Source organism: Anguilla rostrata, chromosome 14 (genome assembly GCF_018555375.3).
Source record: "Anguilla rostrata isolate EN2019 chromosome 14, ASM1855537v3, whole genome shotgun sequence".
Taxonomy (NCBI): Eukaryota; Metazoa; Chordata; class Actinopteri; order Anguilliformes; family Anguillidae; genus Anguilla; species Anguilla rostrata.
Window position 1 is genome coordinate 14,654,450 of NC_057946.1, and position 16,026 is coordinate 14,670,475.

Here is a 16,026-nt window from a genome sequence, read left to right on the forward strand (position 1 = left end):
GAGCAGATTTAAATCATGAGTGTGTTGTAAAGTCTGTAGTGGAGCAAATGTTAACATATGGGTGGGCACAGGGCTGTTAGTGGAGCCCACCCCAATTTTACAAAGACTGTTTTAACACCTTGCCTGCCTGCAGTAATAAGTGCTTTCAAAGATCATATTTTCAGGTTCAAAGTTATCAATGAAGGAAACAAACCACAATTTCAGTTGACAATTTGAAACATGTCCACCACTTTGAAAAGATTATCCAAATAATTATATTGTATTATACCTATATTATATATTTTATTGAATTATCATGCAGAAATTGATATATTGACAGTACTTAGACACAATATTGATCTATTATCATTATTGCTTATTTGTGTGAGTCAAACATACTGCTGTTGCTTTTATGTGGTAAAACCCAAATCTAGCATAGGTACCAAAGACTGTTTTCCAAAACATTTACTGGCAGCTTTATGGACTTCTCCTTCCCACATGAATAGATAGTCAAGTGCATACCTCTTGACTACCAACCTGCTGTTGGGTTCAAGCCAGGACTTTGACTAGGCCACTTCAAACCTTAATTTTGTTTTTCAGCCATTCAGATGTGAACTTGCTTTTGTGTTTTGGATCATTGTCTTGCTGCATAACCCAATTATACTTTAGCTTCAACTCATAGACAGATGATTGGACATTCACCTTAAGAATTTCCTGGTGCAGAGCAGAATTCACGGTTCCTTCAGTAATGGCAATTTACAAGATATAATTTGAGTTATATCCATTATTTTCTACTTTTGACTGTCCATAGCACATTATCCCAAAAGGCTTGGGGATTACTCAGGTGCGTTTTTAGCACTGATGTTCCACCTTGCTACCCTCCATTCGTCCCTTTTTTTTGCCCAGTCTTAAACCCAGTCTTAGCTGTGGTTAGAGAAGCCTGTAGTTCTTCAGCTGTTCTTCTGGGATATTTTGTGACTTTCTGGATTTGTTGTCTGGAGTTGACGCTGTGCCCTAGGAGAAATTTTGGAGGGCTGGCCACTCCTGGGAAGATTAAACTCTGCTCCCAGTATTCTCCATTTGCAGATAATGACTCACTCTCTGGTTTGGTTTGGACCCAGAGCCTTAGAAATTGCTTTGTAACCCTTTCCAGACAGATACATTTCAATAACCCATTACTTCCCATTACATTACATTTTAGGGATCACATATTACAAAAGGTACAAAAAAAAATATCTAGCCAAAAAAAATATGAAGCCATATTTTAACAAATTAACACTTTACAGTGGAACTGAAAAAATGGTTATCGTGTGGAAATGTCTAAATATTCATTTTGGTCTTACCAGTGTTTGGGCCATTCAACAATGAAGTGCTCTACTTTTTTTGAATTGTGCAACTGTGTGCATGTTCCTTGACCGATGCTGACCATAGAGACCACCCATTGCTTTGTACACCCCAGAATTATTCTTGTTTAACTATTTGAAGGACTTGCATTAAATTTCTCAATTGTTCAGAAAAGCTCAAAATCAAAATTTTGAACAGAACACAAAACACTGCAAACAGGTTTTGAAAACGGCATTTTATTGCCAACAACAGGGAAGTGGCAAGAAACATAATCCAAAGTGAAATAATTTGTGGGGGACTATGATGTAATGCATTCCATGGGGCATGAACACCACAGTCCTTGAAATAAAACACATTTTGACAATGCAGGAAAAAGAAACTCCCTTGAAGAGCTGCTAATGCAACTAATCTGGACAGCTTTCTTCCAAGGCCAACTGAGCTCTGCCCTCATACTGATCAAAAGCTCTAAACCTCACCTCACAAAACCACTGACAACAGCAGGCCACCATAGCACCAGGATAAAAAGCTAGCAACAGAGCACCCACTGTGTTCGGGTTACGATGCCAAAATTGGTGTTGCACACTGGACCTGCCAAACAGCAGAACCAGCACAGCACTTACTGAACACTGCACAGAGGTTTAGTGTGCTGTCCAGATGCACCTCTACAGAGGACACAGTGGGGTAAGAGCTGGTCAGTATCAAGAAGAGTGTTACTGTCAGAGCTCCTGGGAAGGAAGTGACCCTTTTGATGTATAAACACTCAGCGTCAATTATTCATCTTTGGTGTGCACAACCAAAGATGAGTACATAGCTGAATACATCAAAATGACTTTGGTTTTTGTTAAAAATGGATTGCACCAAGAAACATATTTGCAAAACAAAATACCATGCAGTGCAGCTGAAACACTTAATATTCACACGTATGCAGATGGTAGATATGATTTACTTACTGTAAGAGCCAAAACATTGCAAGACTTTAAAGTTTCCCTTTCTTAGAGCACTGTAATACGGGGCGAACTGCTGATACACCTCTCATGGTGATGCGTTGCTGCTGTGGATGATGTCTGCTCCACACTGGTCATGTTAGGGTATTAAGAACAAACACACGGTATCCTATCGTAAAGGATGTCAATTAATACACAAGAAGCACTGATATCACTAAACCAGGACATCAACTGAACTGCACCAGAAATGTTCCAAATGACTACGGAGGGAAAAAAGGAAAGTATGTTTCAAAGCCTGAATAGTCTTTCAATTAAATTTAAATTCTTTAACTGACCCAAAATAATTCAGAAATACAGATTTCCTAATTAAAATGGTTTGAAAAGCATTCTAAAAACAAGATAAAATGGGAAGTAAATGAAACCCTCGATGCTATCAGACGAAGGAAGGAATTCATTTGCAACACAAAATCAATCCTACTACCAACAGCCCTGTGCTTAACCAAATCGCAACATTTCCCCCCTACACACTTTACTGCACTTAGAACTTTAAATCTCCTTTAAAGTGTCTTATCTTAGCAACATTCAAAATTCACACAACAGAAATATTTTGCAGGACAACAATGCACTTTCATATCCAAATCTAGGCAGTACTACTATCCCGGAAATTGCAATGACGACCACATAATTTACAGAATCTTCATCAAACAGCTTCAAACAACATGGGGAGTTGTGCTAGAAGCTTGTTAAAATTAAAACATATGTTGTAAAAATTATACTGTAGCTTCAAACACACAATAAGAGAAAATATCTCTAGCATTCCGTAGAGATAATTTTTGCCAACTCGGTAACAAAAGGAAGTGTTTACATCAGCTGTAAACTTGTTTGCACAATGAGAGTTACTCGTTTTTTTATCAAATCATCCAGGAAGCTTGGCCTTTTAACATAATCTACCTTTGACTTTCATATGGCTGCCGAAAATGGTTAGAATTTGCGCACGTCTTAAAGAAAACCTAAAGAAGGAACACTTAAAATAAAAAGCGTACAATTAACAAAATTGTTGCATCATCATGAGTGATCCCTTTCAAAAGCTACAGTGTATATACCGTCTGCATGACGTGATATGTAGCACTGAATGAAATGACTGCGAGGCACATGTATGAGGTCAGGGTAAGAAAAGGGATCAGGGAATGCACCACCCACTTGTGCACTGCCATCATGCTATAAAGCTGAAATCAAGGAAAAGTGTCAACCATGCTCCATTAAAACAAAGCATTTTACTCTACATTACGCACACCTCCCCCACCTTTCCAGGAGACCGAGGAGCAGTGTTAGGTTATGGGCTGGTCTCTGACCTGTACATAGCAGGCAGTGATGCTGCTGAAGAGATAAAAACTAGGCACATTATTATAAAAATGGAAGAATATGCTGTTAAAAACAACTTTATTAAATAGAAATATAGAAATGTTGCCTTCCCAATGCTGTCCATTACCCAAGTAACTGCGCTATTGTAATATTTAATGACATAGGAAAACTGAAGTCACTTGAAATGCTGTTCTATAAGGATAGGTCTTAGATTGCATTTGAACACTCCATTGGTTTAGTTTAAGTGTAATTTCAAGAACTGCAGCACTGTCTGGTGAGAGATTGATGGCTTTCCTGTGATAACTACAGAAGTCATCACAGAGAACAATGTTCATATAAGAAAAACCATTAAAATGAACCCCTCCCCAATATAGAATATATTCAACACCAATGTTTAACACTGTATCATAGAATTTTCATATATTTACGTACAAAAATGTATCCCTTGAAGAAAAAGGGAGCAAAACCAAAAGGAAACATGAACCAGGTTCACTTATTGTATGAACAGCCACTGCTTCTGACAAAACCAAGGGGCTCGGTTTGACAGTCTCAGAGGGGGTTGCCTACACTGCATACCTGTGTATGCACCACCATACAAATCCATGACTGCAGGAAAGAAAACAGTGACCTGAAGCAGATTATGGAACATTTCCTCCACTGATCAGTTGTACAATAGACAAAATGGGCATCTCCTTTGTTAAAATACAATCATTGTATTGTAGATGAAGTTCTAACTCCAGTCTATATAAACAGATTTCACAAAGTGCAGGGAGTGAAGTATTGGCCTTGTGGTCTTCAGAAAGGTGCTGAATTCAGCTGTTGAAATCTGAGGCATTTCGGTTAAAGCATCATCCTTGAGTGCAAAAGAAGCAAAGCTTGTATCGCAAAGACATAGTGTGCGGGCAGTGAATTATGTATCAATGACAACGCTCACACTTCATGGATGCAATTTCACCTTAAAGTCCCAAGCTGTGAATACATTAAAAAATAACTTATGTGCTTCAACAATGTTATGGCTTCATTCATAAATGCCAAGTATTCAAGAAAAAAAGAACAGCAACCAGAATATTTAAAAAATGCATAATTGCATTACTGCAAACACAGAACCAAATAAAGAAATCTTAAACTACTAGACAGAAAGTTATGTTTTTCTGAGGGGAAACAACAGTGACAGTTTCACAAAGGCCACTGCAGGAAATTTAGAGAACAACCCTGCATATTCAACCATGATTTAGTTTAAAACTACACCACCGTGAAGGTTTCTACTTCACTGACCACCTGGACAACCTTCTGTGAATGTCAAAATCTGCCAAAACTACATCTAGAGGGCCCAGGACAATAAATAGACCAGATATTACCATAAAAAAAAAACAAACAAAAAAAAAAACAGAAAACTCAAAGCCCATTAAGAAATGTTTTTAAATATATCCAAAAGCTTTTAAACGCTCAAGCCCAGAGCTCTGTTGATTATATTCATTATTAATTTTGGCAAATACCTTAAATAAAAATGTCCCACAAGCAAGACATACTGTAGACACATGTCAAGCTAAAGACAGTGTAATATTACAACACTGTGGTAAGAGAGGTGGGATTCTTACAAATGAAATGATAGTCAATAGACCAGAGATGTAGGTGCAGAATATGCATTTTAGAATGTCCACAAACAAACTGTGCACAATTCAACTGAATGTGTAGATCTGCAAAGGCCTGATGTGACTGCTAGCTTCATGATTTCAGTTGTAATGGGAAGAACGGACACACTACAGTAACTTGGGGTGACTTGCAGCAATTTCACCTGGAAGTAACACTGCTTTGATTCAGAAGAAAACTGCTTGCAAGCAAATAAAATGCAAGACAATGCATAGTAAAGATACAGCAACATGAGACCATCAAATGCATTTCTCTTCTGAGAGCAGGGCTGGGATGCTGATTTCTAATTTTTCCACGGCCATCGTTTATAAATAATTACGGACAATGTGCAAGAATAATTTTCAGGTAGTTTCTCAAGACGTGAGTGTGTTCACACTTAATAGTGTTTAAAAATCCAGTTGGCACACTTATGAGTGTTGTTTTAGCCAGCGATGACAAAATACACAGCTGGAGATAAATAGCATGAAGCAGTGAAGCACCAACAGTTTAAAGGTAAACACTGATACTCCAGGTGAACGTTTTTAAAGTCAGACAATTATTACTTCTTACACCTAAAGCAGCTTGCCTCTGACAAGACGGACAAAAATAAGCATCCCAACCCTGATTTGGTATCAAGCCTTTGGAGAATAAATGAATAAAATCCATGTGCAGAAGTTAAAAAGGAGCAGCTTGAAAAGGCCGGTCGGTATGAAGGCCATACACTTCACTCCAGGGCAGGGGGTCTAGGGTGTGACTCTACAGCTGTACAGGTCCTTTGGAGCAGAAGAGGGCGGGGCTGCACTACCTGTGCACGGGCAGGTGCAACCCGTTGAGGGGGGAGAGGGGAGGGTGCAGCTCCAGTTGGGCGAGCAGGGAGAAGTGGTCAGAGGGGATGTGGGGGTGGGGGCAGCCCGTGATGCTGTTGTCGGTCAGCCACTGTGTCTCCAGGGGCCCGAGCACGCCCAGAACACTCATGTGAGTCTTGGAATAGAAAATGTAGTCAATCACACCCTGAGGAGAGGTCAGACAGAAAGGAGCAGAGTTAAAAGGCATGGCCAGATGGGAAAAGCGCTGCCCACAAATGAAAATGACCAACGGGAATCAAAAAATGTACAACAAGAGCAAGAAGCATATCACAGTTTGAGTCCAGGATAGAGCAATCTCCCTAAATTAAACATGAAAGCATATTTCCCATGGAACTATTAAAAGAGAAGGGGATGCCTCCGTTTCCTGTCCAAGTCCCTTGACTGCCAAGTCCCTTCACCCCTACACTAAATTGAAATTTTAAATGCTTTAGAATCTTTGAAATGTGCTATTGTGAACAAGTTATTATTATTGTTGTTGTTATCATTACCATTATTATCATGCATACTACTACTTTAACGACTGATAATAATAATTGTCAGAAACTTACAGACCTTGAAAATACTTTGTGATTATAATTTGTTAATTAGCACAGGCTATTTTGTAAAACGCAGCTCGTAGCAGGACCCCGCCTTACCTTAAAGTCGTAGGTGTAATTGGTGTAAGGCATTAGGTTGTTCTCGTACGCACTCTTCAGTTGGAAGGCATGTGTGATGCTTCCCTCAGAGTTTCCATTCTTCCCGTTGCAGCTGAAGTTGGTCAGGCATTCATTGTACCGCAGCTCTTTGAAGTCCTTGTGGTTTTCTGCCACACCACCATTGCTCAAATACTCAACCACGCCTTCAAAATGGAAAAAATAAAAGATGAATGTATTTGCACACACACACACACACACACACAGGAGGCTTTTAAACTTGACTAACATTATATTATTAATTGCCATGCTAGTCATCTTTCCCCTGGATTTTTCACAGCAAACCTAGCATCAGAAAACTAACCAAATCAGTCCTTGCTTAATTACATCTTTGGGACAGGTTCAACTCTAATTGCCCTGTTAGGATTCAAATACAGGGCGTTACTGTTGAAAACCTGCCCAGAACAGAGGCTTGTGCACCTGTACTACTGAAGCCCTATACCTGAGTCAGGCAGGGAGTTGAGATCTGCACACAGGACGATGGGGATGGGGATGGGCTCAGACGTGGGAGAGCTGGATGCCTCCGACCCAGAGGCCTTCTCAGCGATGCTCTTCAGCTCCGAGATGAACATCATTGTCTGGATCAGCTTCACGTCCGAGTACTCAGGGTCCCAGTGCATGTGCGCATTGGCCACCAGGAGGAGCTGTTTTTCCTGCAAGGGCTTCGTCCCTGAATGACAGGCAGTTGGAATTCAATACAGTTCAATGAAATGTTTATACTGCATTTAAGAGCTTACCAGCAAAGCTCTTAAAAGACATCTGTTATTAATGAAAACAGAAAATGCCATGTGTCATTTTGTAACACAATATTTACCACAGAAAATTAGCAGAAACAAGGAACATCATTTAACGCAAGCAAACACTTCAATTTTCTAAAAAGGTTGTTGATAATTATTTTGCTGAAAAATACATAATCATAAAACAGCCACCATAACATCAGCGTGCTCCTTACCACCAGAAAAGATGTCCTTATTGACTTCCAACAATACTGTTACACCAATGTTGTCTTTTGTCATTACTCGATTTAGCATGACTTCTGATCCTTCGGAGTTTGCCATTGCAACCTGATTGAACTCTACAGTGTGCTCCTGCACTGGTGTAAATCTGAAAAAACCCAACAAAACCAACAATTATACAGTGTTTTCTACTGCGTCAAAACTAAAAGATTAGCGCAACAGTATAATCACCAGGTCTGTAAAAGTGCAGCACAAATTCCACATTTTTTGTTTTGCTTTTTTTGGCACCTGGTGATGTCTATGGGTCACAGACTTCAAGCAGACACTGCATGTGACTAAACATGCCTACTTTCATCTACACAACATTAATACGTCATTATAGTGCCCAAACATTATAGTGCCCTGAAATGGAGGGGGGGATGTATAAAAAGTCCACATTGTGAAACCAAAGTGTATAAAAATAACCTAAAGTAAAAGTTGAGTATGTGCACTTCTACCATATTTAATTGATTGATTACAAATCAAAAAAAAAAATCAAAATTGCGGATTACAGAGCCAAATGAAGAATGAATATGCCTTTGTTCCAAACATTATGGAGCTCACTGTATTTCTAAAAGGGATAAGTGTTTCTAATCACAGAACCAAGGAACAACCCACCACACAGTGTCACAAGGCTTATCACGGTGAAGCTTATTTACAGTTCAAAATGTAATTGGATAGTAATTAGTACATGCGGTTTCATGCAAGAGACAAAGAAGACAGCACGCAAGAATCAATGAAATAATAAATGAGCTATTCCAAGCCTGGATGCCTCGTGTGATCTGAGCTAATACTAGTTTCTACATCGTGAAGTTACAGTATTTGAGCAACAAGTGCGCCCCCTTCAGAGGACGGCAGCATATTGCAGGGTCTTGAGTGTCTAATGATACCACTGCCACAAGGCATGAACGTGACAACACATGACAACCGTATGCTCAATGATGTCGTGCTGAGGAAACAAACCAGTGGGGAAAACAAACAACAAAAACTTGTCCACTCACTTCTCGGTTTTGAAGAATATTGCACAGCCATCCACGTGTTTCCTCTCTTGCTCCGACACTAATTTGGCACGGGACTTTGGACAGAAATAACCATCATATCCACGCTCCTTCAGCGTTTGAAGAAAAAGGGAGTAATATTGCTCGGTTTCAACTTCCTGTGGGGACATTGATCAGACCGTGTGAGAAACAGTGCTTCCCTGTCTCAAAGGAAGGCATCACAGAGTTGGGGTCAATTTATTTTCTCTTAAATTTCTGAAGAATGCTGCAGTTATGCAAGCTGACTTTTGACATTGTTTTCCTGTAAACTGCCTAAAAAGACAAAATGCAATACCAGAGCTTTAACGTTATGCATTAGAAAAAAGCCCTTAAAGAAAAAGCATGGCCCATTTCTCTCCCACAGCCAGTTCCAGTCCCCTATTGTCGTCCTCACACAGTAAAAACCATGTCAGACAAATCTGAAAGAAAAGCTTCCCATAAGCTTAAGATCACGTGAAGGGCAGAAGCGATGCTGACCAGACGGGGGGCGATTTGTATTGCTCTGGATTTGGAGCCAAACAAGGTTTGACATGAAAATGCATGAATGTACATTTAGGCGTGTAACACAAGATTTCCTGTGTGTGAGACAAGGGTAACTGAATTGCCAATTTCAATGGAATGCTATCCAAGGGCCTCCTCAAAAAAAGGCAAAATACTGTTTTTGTACAAAAGGCCTAGCTGGAGCTTACTTTGAGAACAGACATAGGTTCCAGTTACAAATAAATAAATAAATAAAAGAATAAATAAATAACTTATTCAAGACTCCCCCTAAAATCCCAATGACTATGTGATGTGCGCTGGAACAGGAATCTCTGTGTCACCTCAGGCGTTCTGATTTAAGATGAGAGATGTGGACACCTTTTCTGAAATGACATTTTCAAACTGATAATGTATTTGCTCATTTCTTTCTAAAATAAAAATGATAATCTGAATACCACAAGATATTTCCAACGATCAATGCATCATGCCGAAGTACTTAATATGCTTTGACCTTGATTCGGACCAGGTTTTCTTGATATCACCTAATCGTTCTCGCTTACAAATGACACTTCACTTCTGTAAGAAAACCCCATAGTCCAATCGGGTATCACGAAGGCCCACATTACATCAGTAGACGAAAAGTTTCTATTGGCTGACCTGAAGGCTGATGATGTCAGCATCACAGTTGGCAATTTCCTCCATGATTCCCTTTTTCCTGTACTCCCAGTTGAGTGCCCAGGATGGACAGTAGCCGTACAGCTGTCTTGTGGCGTACTTGTCGCACAGCACATTGTAACACATGACAGTGAACACAGCTGGAGGGGGAACACAACATCACACAACAGCTCAATGTGATCTAAGTGTATATATATATATATATATATATATGTGTGTGTGTGTGTGTGTGTGTCTGTGAGTATACTCATGCACATCAGTGTAACTGTACCTGTGGGGATAACTTGATCTCGTTCTTTCAGAGTGATCCAGGGTCTTGGGGGAAGTTGTTCTGGGTGTACTAGAGAGAGGTCGAATTGAACAGTATTAACTCAGACAGGGCTGGTGGATATACTGTAGAACACAAACACAATAATATTGTAATGCCACTTGACAAATTTTCCCTTTCAAAGAGACTGACCATATGAACGATGTACCTGCTAGATTGTCAAGCATGTAATTGAGGAGCTTTCTGGTTCCATCAGGCTCCTGGTAGAGTTTGAGGATATCTTGTGATAAAGGATTTCCTGAAGAGAAAACGAATTTAAAATTATATAAATACTATTGGGATTTCATTTTCTTACAGTTCACTCTGACCTATGCGTGTTCAGTATAAAAATAGCTATCATTTACACATGAAAGGACATTGTCTTGGCTGCCTTTTTTACTGTAGCTTTTCCTACAGTAAAAAAAGCTATTTGAGTATAAGTACACTGAAGGAATATATAAAATTGCCATGAATTGATAACTAATATACAGGTTTACTGCATGGTGTATTCTGTGTATTTTGCTTGTTTATGAAGGTGAGGGTAAGAATACCTTTCAAACCTAGGGTTTGTAGCTGGAACAGCCGCCCAAGCTCATAAGGCAGAACCCGTAAAAGATTGTTATTTAAAAGCAATTCCCTGGAAAACACAAAGGAGAAAATACACTGAAACCACACTTAGAGAACCTTGAATATGGCTTTTGAGTGATCTAGTAAAGCTCATTTCAACAACATAGTGCAGAGTGTGTTCTGTGCTGCAGGTGGCCTGCACAGTGAAATGAAACTGAAAGTGTTAAAGGGACAGAAAAGCACCTGAAGACTGGTCACACCCGCGTCCCAAATTTCAACAGTGCTGCCTCTCCCACTGACCTGAGAGACACCATGTTTCCGAGTTCTGCCGGCAAGCTGCGCAGTTTGTTGGAGGACAGGTTCAGATAGACCAGGTGCTGGAGCTTGGAAATTTCGGGGGGAATGCGGCTAAGGCTGTTGTCATTAAGATGCAATGCGGTCAAATGTGTCAGTGTCCAGAGTGAGCTACTCAAACTCTTCACCCGCCCTGGTGAATCAAGAACAGGAGTTTTAAGTTAGTCTTTAATACGAATGCTTTATCAAATTCAACATAACAAATTTCCCAGTAAGGTAATACCCCTATTTGTTTTTTTACAGCACTTTTCATAAGGAACTTCTCTATACACTTCCTTATCATGGATAAAACACCAATCCTCTAGTGATGAGCATAAAAAAACAAAGACTAATAATGTAATAAAAGGCAAAGAGAATGTTACCAACTGATAATAAAGGGTGACTGACCAGAGATCTCCAACTCTGCCCAGTGTGACTTCTTCCCATTGGCTGCCTCCTCGGCTGACATGATGGTATATAATCTGCGAGGATCCGGGGGATCATATTTTTCCTTTGGCATACCTATTAATCTGAGGGACAAACAGAACAGCAAAAAGTCAACCCACAGTGGCCTGCAGGGATGCAGTCTGGAGTGACTCCAACACAACTTCCAAAACAGGACAAGCAAAGCATAAATCCGCACAGTAAGCCTTTAGGCTACAGCCACAGCATCCTAGTGGTGGGGTGCAAGGTTTTTAGCTTAAATGTCCTGGTAATACAATGGAGTTCGTAATTTCATTGACTGTAACAGGAGCCCTAGCACTAGGGTTTCAAAAGAAACCCAAAAACATCAAAGATCCACCACATTTCACTGCAGGTATGACAATTTTAAAGGCCAGCATCTTTATTCCAATGCAAAACCAACCTCTAGTGTACATGGCCGAAAAGCTTTTAGAGTCACCTGGTCATAGGTTGCAATCAAAGTTCAGCATTAGTCAGTTTTCCACAAAACCCAGCGGTGGACCTGACTGCTTGTCGTTATCACATTATTACATCCTAGCATAATTTTTTTGAGACTTTGCCAACAGTATGTCTCCATCTACCCTGGACCTGCCACCTTGTCCCTGTTGCTGTTGTGGCATTCGCTCCATTAACTGCAGGATGGCTGAGAGCACCTGACAATAAAAACTAATATTAGCATGCCCATTCTCACAATGAATGAAACTACTTCTCCTAGCCAACCCTTGTTTGTCCTGCAGGCCAGGGTGTTTCAGAGGCCACAACATGCAACATTCAATAGTCAAGTTGTCAGCAAAGTTTGCTTCAGTCTCCTTCTCCATACTATATAATGGAGCCTAACATGAATATGCATATTGGGGAAGTATGTTAAATATACTAAAGCCATATTTTCTTGTCATTTCTATTTCAATATTTTTCCTATTTGCATTATGAAATATAATGTAAGCAACACAAATCTAAAAACTTTATACTACTATATACTTCTATGAATTAAATTCTACTAAAGGTATTACAGAAACTATCTACAGAGAAGTTACTATTCCCTATAGGCTGCATACTCATGTACATGTGAAAAAAATGTTAACCTAAGGTGCCATGTAAACCTAGCCTCCTCCAGAAAACTAAAATAACCCATCCTTTAATAACTTACCCTTGACTGACCCCTGAAATTGGCAAGCACTCATTCTCAAACCTTGCCAAGCAAATATAATTCAGTACATACTGTGATTTCATTGTGCTGAATGTAGAGAAATGAGTCAAAGCCTCAGACTCTGCTCTTTGTGTCCCCAGTAAAGTGATGAAAAACCAGCCACTTAAAGCTTGTTTTACTGACAGTTCCTTTTTGAGCTTTAATTAGCTGAGATAAATAGAGAATCAGAAATCTGCATGGATATAAAAAAGTGTATTACACTTCATTAAAAAGACCCTAGTAAAAGTCTCCAAAAAAATTAAATGACATTTGCACAATATAAAACAGAGGTGCTTTGGCTATAGCTCATGTTATCTGTCAAAGCAGTCTGACATTGCTTTCAAAACAGTCAGATCATCGCAACAACACAGTAGCAGACAGGAAGCAGTACAATATGCCTCACAGTGAAGCACACTGTTAAGTTAAGACTCCCTCAGGAACTGCTACACAAGGAAAAACTATGCCTTTAATCTTTCATATTAAGCTATACTTTACAGACCACTGTCAGACCAGAACATTTTCTCACCTCATCTTTGGCTCAGAAGCTCCTTGCTGCCAGTGGCACTTACCGACACGGTACCGAGGTAATTACTGAGTTCAGCATATTATTATCTGATACGTACAGTACATTCTGATGCCTTAAAAACGGAAAGAAACACGTAATACTCCGCAAGAGTGCATTGAGCTTCTTGTCTCAATGAGAAAACCTTTTACCTAGATAAAATCAAACCAGAAATTCAAGCACATGCAATTATGGGAACAATTTGCCAGAGGCGCTTGGTTATGAAACAGCCATTTCAACAAATCAGGCTACGTTATCAAGATAATGTGTTACAGTGTTTGAAGAAAAAGAAAGGTGTCACCTTACTAAGCACCCCCCCCTCCCTCCCATTTATGACTAATGAAAGTACACATTAATTTCAACGAGTAAAGAGAAAGTACAACTGTTGTGCATAAGGAGCAAGAGAACATTCGTCACCACACATAATGATTTACAAACTAAGGGATTCTGTTATGATGCAAGACAGACTTCAAAAATACATGCGCTAATATGACCCTGGGATGTACGCACATGCACATGTCAGGAGAAAGGAACATTAAATATAGCAGGGACAGACTGACTTTTGTAAACGTTTTGTGAATGTGATCACCCATAGGAACAAAAACGCCCCAAATATATACCGTACTTTCCAAGTTTCTCAAAAACTATTTGTGACCCTCATCTCAGATGTGTCAAATATACTACTCCATAGGACGTTTCTTTGAGGAAAATTCGTGACGATCAGTATGACTGCACAAATTCACACGGAACGTCCCTGAATTTTTATATTACTAAACACTGACGATATAACCTTTTAAACAAACCTGTCCGATCATTTGCTAAACGAATTATTAATAACTGGCTCATGACACAAAAGTTTGTATTTGAGATAAGAAATTACTCCCCTTACATTCTTGTGTAATATAATTGTCAGTCACATTGGCAACGTTACACAGTTAGCCAAATGAAACTAAGACGGTGTGCATCGACTTAGCTAGACTAGTTAATTCGATACAGAATTTTATTTTACTGTACAACAGACCTTAGCTAGCTAACCGTTAGCTGGCTGCAGTAGCACGGTTATGAAACCAAACGCAAGCTAACGTTACATCTACCTACATTTATTTCTTAAATACATAACTGCTAATAGTACTTTTAGATTAATACTGTTAATTTCAACACTGTTTCAATACATTTACAACACCGAATACCCTTAAATGGTTCTTTGGTAGCTACTTACACAAGTAACTGGCTTGTTAGCTATTTACATAAAGCTAAACCAGTTATTAGCTGTAACTGTTTCATAGCGGCTATCTGGCCTGTCAGCTTCTTCGCAAGCAAGCTAACTTTAGCTATCTTGCTAACTAATGCAAGACAGCTGGTATCAAAAGTAGCTAGGTAGCTAACCGCACAGCTGCTTTGGCGATTCTGACATGGGCCTGTATTCCAGCTCAAAATTCCATTCAGCAGTAAACACCAAAATAAAACACTCGACGCGGACAAATTATTAGGTACAACATGCAAGATACGCTTTATTTTAATAACAAAACTGTCCCCGACACAAAGAACTGTACACATGAACAAATGCTTGTAAATTCGCTTGTAGCACGGGCCTTGCATTTGTAGCTGCCACCGGTGCTGTGCACAGCCTCTTAGAATATACTCTTTCCAGTCTTTCGAAGGAGGAGACAAAAATAAGCTCGTAAAACGTACTAAACATACATGTAAACCTACAGGTGCCGATGTTCTAAAGCAGATAAAACAACATACCGGCATTCAGTGAGCGGTGAAGACGACTCAGGGATGAAACGTTTAGAGACATGCAGTCAGAATTAGCTGACGTTCAGCTCCTCAACGTTTCTGAAAGACTGAAGGAAGGACAACAATCATGGCTGCCGCACAGACACTGCCCCCCTCCCCCGACGAGAACAGCTAAAAGTTTGAGGAAAGTCTGCTATTAGATTTCTTCATTAGACATTTTGCATTAAACAGTGTTTTGCTAACTAGCCGTCTTGTCCAGAAAACGTTCTGCGTGTGTAATGTTGGCTAGTTAGTCACGTTCTTTCAGCAAGTGTCTAGATATTTGCTTCCAGGTGACAATCGCTGTTCAGAGTTAGTCACCGTTCATTTTTCAGCAAAGTGGTCTAGGAATTAATTTGCTTCACAGGTTGTACAATCAGCTGAGTTTCCAAGCTTGAACCTAAGATGACATGACACAAAAAGACAATATAATTAACAGCGATAGCATAAATTCAGAATTTTCTGAATTAAAGCATACAATTAAAAAAACTATAGTGCAGGCAACATGAAAAAATTGGGTTCAGATAAAATTTAAAAGGGCATGGTCTGGTTGTTTTTAAGGGATTTACAATGCTGGAATCGTGGAGGACGATTAAAAATAAATGTGCTCCTGGCTGTAAGTGCATAAAACTGAGGTCTTATTAAACCACACTGCCTTCATAACTTTATTTATTTATTTATTTTTTTGTTGCTGCCAGTGATGTAGCATAGGGTATTCCCTGCTAAAACTAGCGAAAAGAGACTGAAGCTAGTCCTTGAGTGGCCTAAGCACTTAACAACAATGATCCCATTTGCACAGCAGCTTAGTGAATTGCTGAACATATCAT

At 39.5% G+C, this 16,026-nt stretch overlaps 1 protein-coding gene across 1 annotated transcript; it reads right to left on the bottom strand.

Annotated features, from left to right (window-relative positions):
• Positions 1–1,543: 1,543 nt before the first annotated feature.
• Positions 1,544–15,417, bottom strand: cnot6l (CCR4-NOT transcription complex, subunit 6-like). The gene is made up of 12 exons (XM_064307023.1): positions 15,170–15,417; positions 11,619–11,740; positions 11,178–11,364; positions 10,862–10,947; positions 10,480–10,569; positions 10,275–10,343; positions 9,986–10,143; positions 8,813–8,967; positions 7,769–7,920; positions 7,259–7,486; positions 6,760–6,962; positions 1,544–6,269 (listed from the first exon to the last, which is right to left on the bottom strand). The coding sequence occupies exons 2-12, from the start codon at positions 11,728–11,730 to the stop codon at positions 6,060–6,062; spliced, it is 1,650 nt and encodes a 549-aa protein (XP_064163093.1). The 5' UTR covers positions 11,731–11,740; positions 15,170–15,417; the 3' UTR covers positions 1,544–6,059.
• Positions 15,418–16,026: the final 609 nt, after the last annotated feature.